Source organism: Micrasema longulum, unplaced genomic scaffold (assembly GCF_059751315.1).
Source record: "Micrasema longulum isolate JH-2025_06_02 unplaced genomic scaffold, ASM5975131v1 h1tg003138l, whole genome shotgun sequence".
In the NCBI taxonomy this organism is placed as follows: Eukaryota; Metazoa; Arthropoda; class Insecta; order Trichoptera; family Brachycentridae; genus Micrasema; species Micrasema longulum.
The window spans coordinates 2693-22805 of NW_028280234.1; the positions used below are offsets into that span (position 1 = coordinate 2693).

Consider the following 20113-nt stretch of genomic DNA (forward strand, 5'->3'; position numbering starts at 1 on the left):
AATAAACGGCGGACATGTGACAACCACTCATACAGTACGCTGTGCGTGGCTTAATGGGTCTTGCTGATAAATCAACAGTATTTAGAGCGAGTACAAATATTTGTAGAGGAATTAATTTATCTGTTTATTATTTTAAAACAAATATTTTACGGGTAGAAAAAATATAAAAATTAGTTATAAAATTTATATTTAAAAAACTGACTTTTCCCACTGTCCAATTGGTTAAGAAATTCAGGGTTCTTCTTCTATAAAATTATTTTTGGTACGTGTACTTGTACACACACAAATCTGGATTTTCTCCCAAGGGGGAGTAGGTATATATTTTTATTTATATCCCTACAGAGATGAGGTAGATTTTTTTTTTTTTTTTCAAATTCAGGATTATGGATATTCGAGCGTTTACAGGGCTTATGACCTGTCATTGGCTGGGTTAAGTGGCCACTTTAAGTAGGTACTACAACATTCCCCATTCCGCTTATTAGCGAATATCCTGAATTTGAAAAAAAAAAAATTCTACCTCATCTCTGTAGGGATATAAATAAAAAAAAAATCTTCTTCTATGTTACTACTACTAAAGTCCTTAAAATACAGCTTGATTAAATTGACAGCTGTCAAACTAATGTCAGTAGATATGGGAAATTATTGATCGCTGATCATGTACCGATCAAATCGATTTTATCAGTTTTTTTCATGCAAACATGAGACTCTCTTTCCGAAAATTGATGTAAAAACGCAAAAACAAGCCTATTATAGTGTGATTTAGACAATTATTTACTAAAAAATAAGACATTAAATACTTTTTTTCATGAATAACAACAAATGAATTATTTTTTATTCGATCGATTTACGTTGATCAATTCGTCTCATCTCTATTATTTTTACAAAATGACGTAACCTTGTAAGAACGTCGTTAACAATTAGGTTTATTTTCGTTTTGAAGCTGATTTTATATAATTGTGTTGATTTATATGTCAAGCATTGTATAAAAAAAATTCACACGCCAGATACGAATGATTTTTCGATCGTCAATATAAATCACTGCTTAGACGTTACTACAAAGTTATGTCCTCACTTTTGCCGACAGTTGTCATTCTAATCGAGCTATATTTTAAGGACTATAGTATTATCACGCCATTTCCCCGTAGGGGTGAGCAGAGAGAATGGACCGCCACACGTCTAACCTGGCATATATTTCTAGCTTCTTCCACATCTTGTCATGCATCCCCTTCGGTTCCGCCTATCTATATTTTATTTATTTATTTACTTTTACTTTTGAACTGTTTTATTTTGATCATTTTTATTTTTATTTTCCCATGAAAAACAAAACACAATCAATATTTTTTACAAGCGTTGTCTACAATGTATCGATAATTATATTATATATATATATATATTTAAAATACGCTTTTAACAAAATAAAATTCTTAAACTAACATACAACCTATCCTACCTGACCTCAACGACTGAACTGTACAAAAAAACACACCAGTTTTTAATTTTTTTTTATTTATTTAAATCTTAAAGTAGGGCACACATATCATACATATTGTTATGTGTGTTCTAATAATAACATTGCAAATATATTTAATTTATAAATTGTTTATCACATATGTCTTGACCATTATTTTAAATTTCGATATGTTTTTTTCTTCATAAATATTTTTTTCCATTTCGTAATACTTTTTAATTGCTTTAAGTAAAATGGAATTTTGTGACTTTGCCTTTTTCCTAAATGGAAGTCTAATTTTGTTCTTTTCTCTAGTATTGTGATCGTGTTCATGCTGGTTCCGATCAATTTTTTTTCCAAAATTCTGTTTTTTTATTAGAGTTTATAATTTTATGAACAAATATCATTGTATTGTAAAATATTATTTGTTTTTATGTTAATAATTTCATTTCATTTACCATCGACTTAACCCTCGTGTATCTGTTTTTTTTTCATAATGATTCTAAAGGCTTTATTTTGTAATACAGTTAGTTTATCTATGTCTTTGACATGACCATACTTGATATTTTGGTTCGTCTGATCGTGCCACGTCCTCGTCCCACGTTACCGTCCATCTCGACATATATACCTGTTTCACCATTCTTTCGTCATCCATTCGTTCTACATGACCAAACCATCTCAGAGACCCTTTCTGTTATGTCATGTTATCAATTATACCTGACTCAGATTTACAATCTAGTCTGATTTTATCATTCGTAACCCTGTCGCATTTATTTCCTACACATTTATTTATCTAACACTTTATATACATATACAATAAATATACATATAAGGGCGGGCATATTGCCTTAAGGCAATTTCTTCCTACCTACCCAAACCGTTCAGTTTGAGAAAATTACAAAATATTAAAAAAAAAAACAAATGGTTGCTTACTTCTGCAGGGGAGACGTGAGGGGAGCGCGGCGCAGTTCCCCCCTTCCCCATCTCGTTTCACCCCTGTAGAAGTAAGCAACCATTTGCTTTTTTTGAAATTTAAAAAAATAAAAATATTTGTTCTAAAAAAATATTCTAATGTGCCAATATGTCTTCTTGCTCATACTGATCATCGTGGTTTCGGATGTGGCAGGGTTTAAAGAACACCCTGTATACGCTATAAACTTTTTAATAATTATTATTATATATTCTATTATATATATTCTTATGCTGAAATAGAGTCGATGTTAAATATTTCTAGTCTACAAAAACGTAGAACTAATATTGACTCCATATATATGTTCGGCATACTAAATGGTATAATCGATGTTCCATCATTACTGGGACAAGTAAAATTCAATATTCCGACTCGTAGATTGAGAAACAATGAAGTACTGTTCATCGATCAGCATAGAACAAACTATGGCCTAAATTCTCCAATGACCCGCCTTTGTCGAATTGTTAACTCGAGATAAGATCATCTGGACTTTTTTGGTTTAAGTTTACAAGGATTTAAACGAGCACTAAATAAATAGTCCAGATCTTGTCTCGATGTCCCTTATGTTTGTCAATGCTTCTTTCTTTTTTCTTTAAATGTTTTAAACTACTCTTTTATTGTAATATTTAAACCTTATAAATTGTATACATGGACAATGTCCGTTAATAAATAATTAAATAAATAAATAATAAATAAATAAATAAATAAATAATTAAATTAAAATCAAATGGCCCACGCCCAGACGCTGAAGTCTTTGTGGGCATTTTTTCCAATTCGTGTTATAGCTTAATTTTAAGATGTATTTTTCTAAAGTGTATTTTTATAATTAAATTTCTATGTAAATAATATGTGCATGGAAAAATAAACAAATAAAAAAAATCAAAATATTAGTGTCCTGACAAAGGGACGGGTACGTCTCGAAACCGGTAGACATAGAAAAGTCGGGAAGTGGTTATATACAAATATTTAATTACATTTAATATTACACCGCAAGACAAATAAATTTACGAGTTCTCAAAAAAAACTAAAATTGACATATAATGAATTATTCTTGATATTTAATTAGTTTTTTTTATATTGTTTGACATATGTGATGACTACTCGTTATTTCAAGGTTAAAATAAAAAATCTTACTCATGAATTGTACTTAGAAATTGCCATTATATATCAGGTATCAGATTACCCGAACCTTAGAGACCCATAACGGTTCATTTATGGTCGAGTGTTTGTGATGGAATAATAAAAGACATGTTATTTTTTAATTCATATTTAAGAAGTAGGTTCTTATCGCTTTATTTTAAATTAAAGTATTTTACATTTAAACATATTTATAACATTTAAAAATATTTAGTACTTAGTGAATTCACCTTTATTTTTTATAACATGTAAAATTCTATTATTTAGAGAAGCGTAAAGCGAATCTAAAATTTCTGATGTTATTTCTTCTTCCCAAACTTGAATTAAGTTTTTTTTTAATTCCTCAATGTTTTTTGATTTTTTTTTCCCGACTTTTTTTTTCATAATCGCCCATAAATTTTCTATCGGGTTCAAATCAGGGCTATTCCCGGGCCACGTCAACGATTTTAAGCCAATTTTCTCCTTGAATTCATTGATCTATAAAAAAACAATAAATTATTTATCATGTGGTCACAAAATGCATTTAAAAATATATATATTTGTACTCACAGTGCGGGCTCTATGGCACGGCGCAGAATCGTCCTGAAAAATTGGGTCCGCGGTATACTGCGTAATGTCCTCGATTGTTGGAATAATATGTTTTTTTAACACTTTTTTGTACTGAATGGCATTCATCGTACCCTGTACAAAATTTAGAGGTCCTAAACCGTATGCTGTCATGCACCCCCAAATCATCACGTAGGGTGAATGTTTAACGGTTCGAGTGACGCACGACGGATGATATCTTTCCCCACGTTTTCGTCGAACTATCTTTCTGCCGTCTGGACCAAAAAGGTTGAATTTTGATTCATCAGAGAAAACAACATTTTGCCAATCCTCCAAGGTCCAATTCTGGTGCTCTTTCGCCCAATCCAGTCTAGCCTTCTTCATTTTGTCCGTGAGTAATGGTTTCTTTGCGGGACTCCGTGCTTGGAAACCATGCTCCAACAGCCGCCTGGACACTGTTTTTACTGAAAATGTTGATGTGCTGGTAGACTGCACCTCTGCGTGTATTTCAGGTGCCGTTAAAAATCGATCGCGCATAACAATTTTTTTTATTAAGCGATCATCTCGGGCAGATGTCACGCGCCCCCGTCCGCTTCCTTTTTTCCGTTCTATGGATCCAGTTTCTTGGATTTTTTTAATAAAAACCTCACTGCACCTTCTGAATACCCAACTCGACGAGATATTTCACAATTAGATATGTTTTCTTGCGACAATGTGATTATTTTGGATTTTATCGCAATCGACATTTGCTTTGCACTTTCCATGATTGTTGTGTTATGTTCACTCAAACGCGGGTAAAACAAGACTGTTGAGACATTTTAAAATGTAAATATTGTAGAAAGGTGACACATAGTGTCCTTAATTTATTAAACAAAAGAAAGAGGTATCGATAAAGGATTTCTTAGAAAAAGGGTTCAGTAAAGTCAAGGGGCACGGTAGCAGGTAAACTCGTAATTTTTTTTGTCTTGCGGTGTATGTTAATAAAATTTGTATAAAACCACTCACCGACTTATCTGTCTACCGGATTCGAGACGTTACCCGTCTCTTCGTCAGGACAACAACACTACACCAACATGCAAATACCACTACACACCTTCACCATAGTAGATTTGCATAAATATAAAATCGACACGCACACATGCTTCACTACGCCACCACCGAGGGTTAATGAATTATGAAGCTAATATTTCAAAAGGATTAACAATCGGAAAAGGAAGAAAAAGGGAGGGGGAGGAAATATCGCATAATGGACTATATTGGAAAGTTACTTGATTATTAATTAATGGGACATTAATTTTCAAAGCCTTCTTTATGTAAAATAATAGTGATATTTGCATGTTGGTGTAGTGTTGTTGTCCTGACGAAGAGACGGGTTACGTCTCAAAACCGGTAGACAGATAAGTCGGTGAGTGGTTTTATACAAATTTTATTAACATTATATTAAAATGTTGGACCACAAAGTTAATGCTTTGAATATTAATAATATTAATTACATTTAATTTATTATATAAATAAAACACGAGTGATACTTTAATCCACAAATTTGGATCACTCGTGTTTTATTTATACAATAAATTACAATGAACTTCCATCAAGAATTTTCACTTACAAACTTAAATGTTTTAAAACATTATTTTTTGGTATGTGTATTTTTGTACATACACAAATCTGGATTTCTCCCGAGGGGGAGTAGGTATATATTTTTTTTTATCAATATTCCTACAGAGATGAGGTAGAATTTTTTCAAATTCAGGATTATCGATATTCGAGCGTTTACAGGGCTTATGACCTGTCATTGGCTGGGTTGAGTGGCCACTTTACGTTTTACAACATTCCCCATTCCGCTTATTAGCGAATATCGACACAGGTAACATTTTGATTCTTGTATATATCTTATTAAATGAGAAAGCATTCACTAGCGTGTTGGAGCGCCATCTATGTATTGATATTGAAGTTAAGTATTTTTAATTAGCATATTACTTTATTTTATGTATTTAAGACTCTTCCGAGTTAAATTAAGTACTAGTAATCGCCTGCAGATGATTCTGCAATTTATTTATACTTATATTTTGACCAGATCTTATTACACAACATTATTTTTTGGTATGTGTATTTTTGTACATACACAAATCTGGATTTCTCCCGAGGGGGAGTTGGTATATATTTTTTTTTATCAATATTCCTACAGAGATGAGGTAGAATTTTTTCAAATTCAGGATTATCATGACGATTAGAATGACAGGTCATAAGCCCTGTAAACGCTCGAATATCGATAATCCTGAATTTGAAAAAAATCTACCTCATCTCTGTAGGAATATTGATAAAAAAAAAATTTAATGTTTTAATTACATTTAGTTTATTTATTTATTTGACTAATGTCGTCTTTATTACTTTACGAGCTGTTTAACCCGTCACGTAATGTGGAGTGTAAATATAAGGTAGAAGTTAATGAATAGAAATCAGATAGCTGCTAAACTGCCGACATGTACAGAAAAATAGGTCCATATTTCCCTATCAATGGGTGAATTCTGCCTTGCATTTGTACGGCTACTTGGTGTGTAAAACAGTGCGTGAAATCTTGCTCTAGTTTAATGAGGAACTTCAGCCCTACGGGAAATTGGATACAAAAAATGTTTTCTTACGCGGGGTAAAAATTAGAGCATTAAATTGTACCACAAAGTTTTTTGAAAATGTACAGAAAAAATAATAAAAAATATTTTGATAAAAACGCACTACTTTAAATGACGTCACTGGTTCATGTTAATCAACCTATGATCCGAGAGCTATGGAAGATTTCCGGTCTGCTTGTCGCTTCTGGACCAATGGGAAGAACTGAATGAGAATAAGCGGAAATGAACCTCTGACGTTACACGCGGAGTTATTTCAGAAATACAAAACTTTGAAAAATCGTAGCGCCGATAATACGATATATAAAAATCAAAAAAAAAATTTTTTGACTCAGTTTAACAGTCTTTTAACAAATAAAAAATTTAAAAAAAACCACTGAACTTCCTCATATTGGAAACATCCAAACTGATCTCGTTCAGTCTATTTGGATTATATATACTTAGCTGCAAGATTTTTTTGTGATGTTAGCTATCACCTTTATATATTGTTATTATTGGAGCACATAGGGGAATTTGCTTATGTGTGCCCTACTTCAAAGTTTAAAGTTACTGTAATATTAGTATCATTTAGCCTCTTTTAAAATAAACAGAAACAATTAATACTAAACTAGGTACTACCAGAATACACACTACATAAACACCACATCTTATACACATCACTCCATACACCTCACTCCACGCACTACATTTCATACTCACAACAATAAAAACACAATCACTAGTAAATTCACACAAAGCACAAATTCTTCTTACATCTTGTTGTACTGTTAGATAGTTGTTTCATATATTGTGTTGTGTACGTAATTGGTGCTGTGTTAGGTTTATTTTTTGTTCGTAATATTGTCTAGATTTATATTAACATAGCACTGTGTGCACAACATTAAATTTAAACAAATAAACAAAATATAAATAATTCGTCTGTACGTGTGATGTCACTGAACTTCTCCTAAACGGCTCAACCGATTTACGTGCGGTTTTCGGGGAAATGTATATCTTTGCGCCGTGCGTGTTCGTAGATATTAAAATTGTCAATCCTAATCTGTGAAAAATAATTAGAAGCATAAATATTTTTTTCATCGACCTACCAGGGTTGCATTCGGCGAGAATGCATATACAAAAAAATTAACAGATATTGTTTTTTGTGTTTAAAAAAAGTTTGTTTTTAAATTTTTAAAAACACCTAATCAGATTCTTTCCTCACATTCCTTATAATTTATTTTCATTTATTTCTTTTAACTGGATTTTTGGTGACACCAAAATAATATTAACTGACAGTAAATACCTTTTTGAAAATGGCATTTATGAATAAAGTGCTCCCCTGTTGATGAGAAGAGCCGAGTTTGACATTTTTAATGAGATTCTATATTTGAAAATTAATTATTTTATGTTTTGGAATTCAACCTAGGCTCCTACTTAAATTGAGATATTAATATTTTTTGTTTTGAAATTCAATCATAAACAAGTACCTAGGTACCTATTTGTCAATGAAAAGTCTTTTTCCAAGGGGCAGGCGAGCCAACGTTCAGGCAGGACAAAGTCTGTCGGGTCCGCTAGTATTATATAAATCATATTATGTAAATGTTATCAACTATCAAATATCTAAATTTAGTAAATGAGGTCTAGAATTTCGACCGTCCATGCGCTCAGTAGCTGCAAGACTTGTTGTAATCTAACTTCTATTTTTATAAATTTGTTTTTTTATTTAGTTTTTTTTAAAATATCACTTAAACTATAAACTTCATTGTCAAATAAAATAATTTTAACAGGGGCTAGATTTCTTACTGTCCATGCGCTTTGTAGCTGCAAGACGTGCTGGGACATTCATTTATTGTACAGCGCCCTTGAGGTGATTTTCACAAAAATGGCGCTATATAAATTACCCAAACATTTATTATATATATACTTTCAGATATCAGCTTATAGAAATGTTTCCCCAGAAAAAATTGCCGACGAGATTCGAGGCTGTTGTGATCCAGCGTAGGGGCTAGAAATAATGACGGAGGCAAGAATGAATATTCTTAGCCGGTTATTCCTTTAAAAAAAAGCCATTTAGTACGCCGAACTTATAAATAGAGTCAATATTAGTTCTACATTTTTGTAGACTAGAAATATTTAACACGGACTCTATATCAGCATAAGCATAATGACCTCTCTCTAGTCCGAGCATCCACGCTACTTTTCGAGACGAGCGATGTTGGACTGATCCAATGTGATTTATGCTATTCACATAGAATGGAGACCAGACCACTATTCTAGGAGGCATATTCTAGAAGAGGGCGAACAGTTGAGCAATAAAGAATTTTGATAGTGCGGACATAGTAAAATTAGAGGATATTCTGTTAGTGAAGCCGAGTAATTTCAGCGGTTTATTTACTATATTATCTATAGGGTTTTTCAATGAGGGCGGGTAGATGTTGAAATGAAATAAAACAAGTTGTGTGTACCAATGACGCCGTTGGCCCAAAATCCACTCCAAACGGTATCTTTTTGAGGTTGCATTATCTCCTGGTAAATTTCGCGTTCGTTGGTGTCGTCCCATATACGGCTATTTCGCTTGTTAACACAGCCATTCATCCAAAAATGCGCCTCGTCGCTAAAACTGATTTTTAGGCAAAAATTGGGGTCGTCTTCCAAACGATTCGAATCCCAGTCAGCATAAAAACGGCGTTGTCTATGGTCATGAACTTTGAGCTGGGTCAGTTGGATCTTGTACGAGTGTAGGCCTAAGTCTCGACGCAATATTCACCAAGTTAAAGTCTGCGAAAGGCCGAGTTCTTGTGCACAGCGAGGAATCGGTTGCTTCGGGTTCTACTGTACACTTTCACGGACAGCGGCGATGTTCTTGGCCGATCTTGCGTTCCTTGAACTTACGGGTGTTGGCTGATTGATTACCGAGCCGGTCGTCTCGAATTTGGCCACCAAACGTTGAAGAGTTGACTGTGAAGGGCCACCACGTCTACCGTAAAATGGGCGCAATGCGCGCAACGTTTGCACTAACGAACACTCATTTTGATGATAAAATTTATCATTTGAACGTGCTGTTCAATTGTGTAACTTGCCATGGTGATTGGGCATAAATAACTGAATAATAAAAAAAATATTTGACAGATGTCATCAAAACAAAATGGCCGCCACGGGCCGTCTAAATCTACCCACGCCAATTGAAAAACCCTTTATATGCTCGTTAGTCAGTGTATAGTCCAAAACAACTCCTAAATATCTGATGGACTTAACAACATCAATTTTGGAATTTTCCATTCAGAAATAACTGGATTGTTTGATTTCAGGTCCGCTATCTTCAGTTCTGTCTGTTAAGTATTCTTACAAGACGGTCACCATACTGGGGGGCACGTTCGCAGCGGCCGGGATGATCATCAGCTGTTGGGCCACCTCCATCAACTACCTCTACATAAGGTAAATGCATCCTCACTGTCTTACCCACCAGCCGAAGCACTCCCTCCAGATACCCGAAAAACCTGAGGATGAAGATGGATTGGCGTGGGTTAGCCCGAAGTCTTATATGTTGATCGTGTTTCTGAATATATTGTATACTAAAATACTTTTTTTTTGTAAAAAATAATTCTGTTTTTTGCGGATGACTCAAAACTATTTTTAAAGGTGACAACTTCTGGCGATTTTCGTCTTCTCCAAGCGGATACATCTGAATGGAGAAGGCGTTTGTTCTATGAAATGACATTATTTTGCATTTTTTTTATATTTAGTTTTAATTTATTGACTTAACACCATTGGTTAATAATAATAATAATAATTATGGATAACTTATATAGCGCCATTTTCGTAATATAATACCTCAAGGGTGCTTTACAAAGTGATTATATAAAAATATAAATTTAATTTTAACTTTTTAATTTAAGAAAAATAATGTACTTTTCATATTACTCTTCCACCACATGCTAAGAATTTATTCAAATGATTTGAACAAGTGGGTTTTAAGTTTCTTCCGAAATATCACTTCACTCTCACAGTTTCGGACTTCTGCTGGGAGAGCATTCCATGCCGTGAGACCACAATCCACATTCTTTGAAAATATTCTCTATATCTTTGGTGTACAGGAGATAGAGGAGTGGTCCGAGTACTGATCCTTGGGGTACTCCAGTAGACACCTTAAAGTTGGATGAGCTATTACCCTTGAACACAGCTGCATATTCTCTTTCGTTCAGATATAAACTGAACCACATATGTGCCTGATCACGGATACCATAAGTTTTTTCCAGACGTTCAAGCAAAATGTTATGGTCTACAGTATCAAATGCAGCACTCATGTCCAAAAGAGCCAACAACACTAGATTAGCAGAGTCTACCGCCGTTATAATGTCAGACAGCACTCTTATCACTCCTGTCTCCGTAGAATGAAAACGTCGTTAACTCTTAAAAGACCGTGATAAATAATCCCTTTGCGCGCGGTGATGTAACATCGTGTTACCACTAGTAAAAGACGGAATAATTCAAAGTTCAAAATTTGAAAAAAAAAAACATGGAGACATACTGTTTAATAATCCCTTTTCCATTATTTGTGCAAATAAACATATAATTTAGCCCTGTTATAGTAAAATAAATTAATAATCATAAATACGCCGCTCAGATTACGCGCGTGCGTTTCCCATCACTGTTATCAACCGGCTGAAATCTAAATCTATTTTACACTTTACTTACTTTTGTTTTTGTCTCTTTCACACTAACACCTGCCATAGAACAGCGTTTCTGTCTTCCTTGTGATGAGTTCTATCTTCGTGCTCTTTCTTATACATATGTGTTGCTGAATTAGCGGACACTCTTTTTTCGCGTAGCGAGGATAAATATTTTTTTGTATTAACATCCAGCATAGTTGTACAAAATTCACTTTCCAAATCCGGTGTGAAATTGTCCATTTGAAGATTACAAAAAATACGAATTCATCATTTTAAAAAATAAGAGAGATATGTCAAGTCTTGTGTCCTATGTCGACTAGTGTGACATCACAGCCACACAAGAGTTAAAATAGTTCATGTCTGTTCCGTCTCTGTTGCAACAAATTTAGATCTAATGACTCCTTAGGGAGGAAATCCAGCGTCTACAAACATTTGGACGTACTCAAAACATTGTTGATCACCTTCTTTAGTTAACGTGACATTCAAAAAGTTTAATTTTGTCAATCAGCGTAATCAATACGATGCATTTTGTTCATTTTTTTATCTGTATTTCCGACTTTGAAATTTTAAATCGTCGATTTTCCGAAGAACCTTGTCTCTTTAGAAATAATTTTAATTTTTTTATCGTGTAGTTTATTTTATTACGGTTTTGATAACACTAAGGACACCCTTCACTCGCGTTTATAGCTTAGCTGATAATTTCAAGATTAGTCATGTCTGTTGACTGAAGTGATTGTCGAGTGGAGATATGGTCTGTCACAGTCATATCGGTGGTAAAAATATAAATTATTTATGCCACATGAGTAAATTTCGCGAGAGTCAATTGAATTTTTCAAAATTAATTAAAAATAAGCGTGACTTATATCTATATAGCAGGGGCGAACCGTGTATAGAAGCGATTATGCGCAGCTTACCATTATATTTGACTAACCACAATAATGTTTTACGATTTATTTTAAATCATTTCCACCGTTTGTATCTTTATCCTAATATAAATATTAATTAAGCGCGCCCAGCGCCTGCGGTGAGCCAAGAAACTAGCCGATTATTGCAGCTTATTTTTTCATACAAATAAGTATACTATATTTTGAATGTCTTAACCCCGGTGCGGGTTTTTTCTCGTAGATTAAACTTGCAGATTACACAAATTATTTAAAGATTCTTGATTTGGAAAACAGTATTTCCAACATTTTTTCTTAAGGGCTATTTATCTTTGACTTTCATAATTACTTTCGTGCGTCATATTGCAGCACATGTGGCGCTCGACGCGGCCGTTTTTAGCACTAATTTTTTCTAGAACAATTCGGCCAGTTGACATTTCAATTGAATATTTAATATCGACTGAATTCGTAGTGCTATTTTTCATTTATTTTTATTGAGTTATGTATTAAAGCAGCGTTTTTCAACCTTTTTCATGACACGACCCCCCTAGTATCAAAAAATATTTCGCGACCCCCCAACCCTTTTTTCCATGTATGTTAAAAATATATAATACTTACAATAATTTTAGGCGTTTGCGTTATTTGCAATCTGATATAAACATATAATTAAGTATTAAGTACGTAAAACATATAATTTTTAATTGAATACGTGGCCAATTGATAACTAACAAACAAATACAAACATATTAGATGTATATAAATAAATAAAGTATATCATTAGGGTTAGACTCCCAGCGCCATCTGTTGGTAACACTAGGAACTAGTGCAGGTTCCGGATGTTAGCAACAGATGGCGCTGGTAGTCCGAAAGATCCACAAGTTTCGAGACGTTTCTTTACGATTCGAGATAATTCTCGCTAGAATGCGCTGGCCTATAAATACGGCGGTCGACCGTGGCCATGGCAGTTTGATGCAAGACAGCGAAGCAAGTAGAATCAGAAGCAATCCCGATAAGTGGAAACGATTCAGAAGTGAAAATTCGGTTTTATGTGGACTGTAAGGTGCCTTGGAGTTGGAGTAATTATAGACTGATTTGTGAGCGTAAGTCACGCGTGGTCACGCATTTTTCTGACTTGTATGATTGATTATAGGGAAATTTTGTTAAATATAATAATTTTAACTCTTATCGACTTTTTATTTAAGTCTCACAAATTATGTATTAAAGTAATGGATAATATATCTATATAATATAAAATATCACAAAGTTACGTCGTTTGAGTTGATTTCATAGATGAGAGTTGTTGTATCACACAGAACCACAGCTAAATATCAATTTATAGTTTATATTACTTACATTATATTATGTACCTTCTGTGTAGGTACAAATATATGATATTTTTTTATAGCTTACCTGTAAATAAAACCACCATTCGCCACTGCTAGACAAGGTACCTATAGTAGCTGACCCGACAGACGTTGTCCTGCCCGAACGTTGGCTTGCCTTGGAAAAATACTTTTCATTGATAAGTAGGTACCTAGATACTTGTTTGTGATTAAATTCCAAAACTAAAAATTATTAATATTCAAATATTGAATTTAAGTAGGTTCTTGTCAATGGTTGAATTCCAAAACAAAAAATAAATATTTTTTCAAATATGGCATTCTTTTTGCAAACGTCAAACTACGGTCTTCTCACCAACAGAGGGGTGTACTTATGTAAGAATACGATTTTTAAATGTATTGAATTTAATATTATTTAAGTATTACCAAAAATCCAGTTAAAATAAATAAATGGGTAGAAATTCAAAGAAATTTAAGGAAACAATCTGATTGAGATCCACAAAAAACAAATGCTGTTTGTAAACATTCAAAAACAAACATTTTTTATAGACAAAAAACAAAATCTTTCCATTTTTTTGTAAATGCATTCTCCTCAGATGCAAGCCTGGTAGATCGATGAATAAAACATTAATGCTCCTTACTTCTTTTCTGCATATTAGATTGAAGATTTTAATATCTACGAACACGCACAGCGCAAATATCTATATTTCTCTGAAAACCGCACGTAAATCGGTTAAGCCGTTTAGGAGAAGTTCGGTGACATCACACGTACAAAGGAATTATATAAAGATATAAAAGACAATGTTTGTATGTGCGTGATGAACTGAATAACTACTGGATTGATTTACGTGCGGTTTTCAGCGAAACGTAGATCTTTGCCACGAGCATATTTATAGCATAAAATCTTCAATTTATTTAGTAGAAAAAAGTTAGGAGCGTTTTTTTTTATCCTCTACCAGTGCTGCATTTGCCTAGAATGCATATCCAAAAAAATTAAAGGATGCATAGAATTAAGAATAGTCCAGAAACCGCATACGCACATCAAACAGAAGCTCCCTCTGCATTCATACATCTTCTCATGAATGCTCGATGGTTATTCCGACTTTTGTCATGCCATGCCTTTCTAGGTCTTCCTCGTTTTCCGCATCAATCAAAATCACATTGTGAATCCTTTTAGCCGATATTTCGGCATCCATTCGCTCTACATGTCCGAACCAACGCAGACGTCCTTTCGTGATTATGTCGATAATGCTTGTCTCAGCTTTGCAAAATGCACAGATCTCAATTTACTATCTTCATCACCATCATCATACCACGTCTGCTCCCAGTTGGAGCGTATGCTGTCCACAAAGATCCTCCAGGGATCTCTGTCGGCTGGCAGCCCCCGCGCATCCTCGTAAGTCAGGTTCGCGTCCCATAGTTCCGACATGAACTGCCGATGAACCACCAGCAGCAGACGTCCTGATGCCTTGGAAATTTGGAACGCTATTGTTACTTATGATTGATTTATTACTCTGAGATTTAATCAGTATCCTGATGATATTGACTTTTGGGACAAAAACTGGAGTCAATTTTCGATTCAGAATCCAAGAGTTAGTCAAAAACAAGTGTCAGACTAAGTGAACGAAATTTGTGTTACCCAGTGTTATCAAAGTTCAATCTAAGGTCTAAATTTCATTTCAATATCGGTCTAAATTCAATTCTTTCTCGGTCAAAGTTGATTTTTTTTCGGTCTAAGTACAATTCTATCTCGGTTGTTGTTTGATTCCAGCTACGGCGTCTTGGTGGGCACGGGCGCGGGTCTGGCCTTCCCGCCGACCATCTACATCGTGACCTCCTACTTCGTGAGGCTGCGCGGCCTCGCCAACGGCCTCTGCATGTCGGGGAGCGCGCTCGGGAGCATAGTGCTGCCGCCCTTCCTGCGGTTCCTGCTCGAGACGTACGGATACAGGTACGCTGAAAACAGCCACAAACGTAATGGTACATAGGACACTGCGTCCAAGGAATCCAAGGACTCAGGAGTATTGAGATGAAACATGATATACAAATAACTATATTATAATAGAAATGAAGAACATTTTTGAGAAAGAAATATTAGGCATTTACTAGGCATTTACAGACTTTGATGGAAAAATTGTGGTGAATACTCCCACGGTATGTATTGTGATCACTTCAACCAGCCCACGACAGATCATAGGCCCTGAAAATGCCTTGACTTTTGTACTCCCCTTTTCATGTTAAAAAATGTTTTGTCTGTTATAATAAATTTCAATGTATTTACCTTACTTGATCCATGCCTGCTCTTATGGTAAAGCATATGGTGTATTTTCCAGGCTTGTGTTTCAGTAGCCAACTCCTATGCGTCCTCTCTTTGACAGCTTTGAACGGCCAGGACTAGAAAACCTTCGAAATATAGTAAGAAGCGTAGCTAATGCTCTCCCAGTAAGCCCAATCGTCTTCACCTATGACAAAATTTACTTTTGTTAACTGCGTCCGTTGCCTTATTGCCACATTTCTTACAAAATAAAATAGAAATGTTAAATAAATTAGTAAATCTTATTGTTTTTATTATTTCATTCCAGGGGCGCCATCTTGATCATGGGTGGAATAACGCTTCACGTTTGGGTGGCAGCCATTTTTTTCCAACCGGTTGAAGAACACATGAAAAGGGTTCCTCTAGAAGATATCGAAGAAGACGAAGACTATCAGATACAGTGCGAAGACGACATAACGTACGAAACGTTCGAAGAACTTTCGGAAAACTCTCCAGATACTGACAAAAACGAGCTTTCGCCGAAGACTCTAAACTCGCCGATAATAAGAATCAATTCGTCAGCAGAATCAACGCCGTCGAACGGCGTTTCGAAACCTATCTTGGAAGATGGCCTAGAAACGCTACAAGCGAACGGAGGCTTCGGAAGATCCGCCTCCGCGGCGGTCGTCCAAAGCGTCAATTACAGTTCGGATTACGAACGAAAACGAAAGGTCTCCATGCCTTCCGGCGGCGCCAGGCACGTTCCGAGAATCAACAGCAGAAACATGTTGACGAATTCTAATTCCCGCTCGAACATGCGAAGCACGCCGTCTCTGGGTCTGCAGTCTGTCCCCGAGGGAAAGTACCAGCTCGGCTCGACCGAAGCGTTCACGAGTCGCCGGACGATCGCCGTCAACCGCACGCCCAAACGTAGCCCGAGCACTTCGAGCTTTCAGTACATGTCGACCCCTTTCCACGGGTCGACGCTCAGCGCGTTCCAGCAACCCGACGAGTTCGCGTCGCAGTTGACTCTGCAGTCGATCAAAGAATCCTTCAGCCCGATTTCTACGTGCTGCGGTCTCCGCAAGACGAAAAAAGACCCGAACACGCCCGACAAGCCGAAAGAACGCAGCAAGTTCTTCGATGTGACTCTGCTCAGGGATCCGATCTACCTGGTTATTCTGATTTCAAACTGTACGAACGCGATTTCGTACACGAACTTCATCATTCTGCTGCCTTCGTACGCGATCAATATGGGGTTCGATCGCAATCGCGGCGCGTATCTTCTGTCGATCGTTTCCGCGCTGGACCTGTGCGGGAGAATCGGCGGGTCGGCGCTTTCGGACATGGGTTTGATTCCGAAAACCTGGTATTTTGTCGGGGGGCTATTTGTGTCCGGAGCGTCTCTAGCCGCCTTGCCTCTGGTGACCGGATACGGCTCGATCAGTTTCTGCTGCGCCGTGTTCGGCCTGGCGTCGGGGACGTACGTCGGCGTGACGGCCATCATAATGGCCGAGCTGTTGGGGATGGAGCGACTCACGTCGACGTACGGTATAAGCCTCTTCGTCAACGGGATAATGCAGCTGATCGGGCCGCCCCTGTGCGGGCTGTGGTTCGAAGCTACGGGCTCGTACTCGGCGATATTCTCCACGCTGGGTCTGGTCACCGTGGGCGGCGCCAGCATATGGGGCATCATGCCGTACCTCCACCGGAGGAAGGCGCGGAAAGAAAAGCTGATGGAGGAATCAAAACAGACGCCGAAAGTTTAACATAGAATTGTCGTAGTGTGTAATTCCAATAGACAATTTAATAAGAATTCCAATGATATCTGCAGATTTGCTCCGTCGTTCGATAGTCGCTCTATATGCTATGTCAGAGGCGATCGACAGGACTGGTAGTTGCCTAATCAATCAATGCTGAAGGCAATTGACGAGGCCAGTCAGTTGCCTTTAGATTTGCTCAATTTCGTCACTCAAAATAAACTATTTCAAAAGCAATCGATTAGACCTGTCAGTTGCCGGGACATTTGCTCTATTTTGTCAATTTATACTCGTATTGTTAATCAACAAACTGTTGTAGGCGATTCATTCTTGTTGACCTCCCAGGTGCCTTTAGATTCAATTGAATTAGTCACTCGATACCCTATATAAAAGGCAATTCACAAGACCTGATAGTTGCTTATGGATTTTGTCGATATTAATATTGCTATTCAATAAGCTGTGTAAAAAGTAATTCCATAGACCTTTCAGCTGTCCACAGACTGCTCGATTTTGTTCTTCAATAAGCAATTGACAAGACTTAGCAGTTACTTACGAATATGCTCTGTTTCGTCAATCGTTGTTGTTTAGCAAATAATAGTAGTAGCAATCCTTTCGGCTGTCTTCAGATTGCTCGATTTTGCCTCACAATAAGCAATTGACAAGTCGTGGCAGTCGCCTATACATTTCTTCTATTTTGTCAATTTTTACTGTTGTCGAATACATAATATTATAGGCGATTCTTAAGACCTGTCGGCTGTCTACGGACCGCTTGATTCTGTCCCTCAATAAGCTATTGACAAGACCTGACAGCTGCCAATAGATTTAGCTCGATTTTGTCAATTTGAACTGTCATTTAAAGGCGTTTCTTTAGACCTGTCAGTTGCTTACAGATTTCCTGATTCGTCACTTAGTATGCCTGTCAAAATCAATATAACAACCTGTTAATTGCCTAAAGATTTGCTCGATTTAATTGCTCAAAAAGCTACGTACGTCAAAGAAACAAACAATATGTTAAAGATGTCCGGCTTGTCGTTGAATAATGCGAATCTGTGGGCAAAATAATGATTCAAACATGTAGGGTTCGTGCTCGTTGGTACAGGGAGATCGTACCAAAGTCGGAGATGACAGAAGAAACCGATGTTACGCTTCGATGTGTATTTATTACACGTTGAATAATATACATAATTTGGTTATGAAACTCGCGAGTTACTGCAAATTCTGAATTAAACTGAACTACCGATGAACTAAGGGTGCTACCGCTTTTATAGTGGTCACCTGGATAGTGCATAGGGCACTTATCGGTACACCGATCGTGAAGACAAGATGATTAGTCAGAGACTACGAAATATTGCTGTTCAAAATTATTTTTGAACTTTTTTTTTTAATATTGTAAATGGGGGATAGATTTCTTTCCGCCCGTGTGCCCTGTAGCTGCAAGACGCGGTGTAATCCAGCTACTAACAGCTATTGAAGTCATCGGAATTCATTGCAAAAGAGAGGGAAAGCAAGGGAATATGGAAACAGGGCTTTTGACCTGTCATTGGCCGGTTCAAGTAGCCACTTTCACAGTGTGTAACATTCACTGTTCTGCCTATGTTTGAACATCCACATTTCCTCAGACTTTCCGACTATTTTGCGAAATACTATGAAATATCGCCGTGGAGAAATACCTAGAATCGTACCCGCGTTCTCACGAATAGTGGGCAAACGTGCTACCCGCTAGACCGCAAAGCGGACAACTTAATTTAAGTACTTAAGTATACAATTTATATTTGTTTATTTTTTAAAATATTTTATTGAGTTAATGTTATTTTGAAGATGTCTAAATTTTTGTAGACATGTAATGAAGGATTTGATAAACATCGACAAATATATTCGACAGTGAATCTTTTTTAAAAAACTTATTCGGGACCCGAGAGCGGTTATCATGTGGAAAAAACTCCAGGGTTCTGGTTTTATTTCACACACACAACTGTGTTCTTCGTCAGCCCGGACACAGAATAGAAAGATTTGAACTGCAGTATGCAATCGAGTCGGAAAGACTCATCCAGGATCCCAGTTCTATTGCGCACATTCTTTAACCGTCATGGCTTGGAGAAATTTCAAATTCAACTAAAAATACAAATTCAACCAAAAATTAAATTCAAACCGAAAATTGAAATTCAACCAAAAATTTAAATCAACCAAAAATTAAAATTCAACCAAAAATTAAAATTCAACCGAAAATTAAAATTCAACCGAAAAAAAATTCAACCGAAAATTAAAATTTAACCGAAAATTAAAATTCAACTGAAAATTAAAATTCAACCGAAAAATCAAAATTGAACCGAAAATTCAAATTCAACCAGTAATTCAAATTTAAACATTAAACTCTAGATTTATGATCTAGAAATATTTTTGTATATTTACTTTCGCATTCTTGCCAAAAATACATGACTTCCAATATTATTTTGTATGTAAATAGATTATATTTTATTTTTCTAGACTTAAAATTGAGTGCTA

At 35.9% G+C, this 20113-nt stretch overlaps 1 protein-coding gene across 1 annotated transcript; it reads left to right on the forward strand.

The window, feature by feature from the left end:
* Positions 1–10014: 10014 nt before the first annotated feature.
* Positions 10015–19801, forward strand: hrm (solute carrier family 16 member hermes; the record flags this gene model as incomplete). Its single annotated transcript, XM_088241886.1, has 3 exons — positions 10015–10141; positions 15369–15548; positions 16180–19801. Coding segments are annotated over 3 exons (1748 nt in total), but the record flags the coding sequence as incomplete, so codon positions are not given.
* Between the last annotated feature and the right edge of the window lie 312 nt (positions 19802–20113).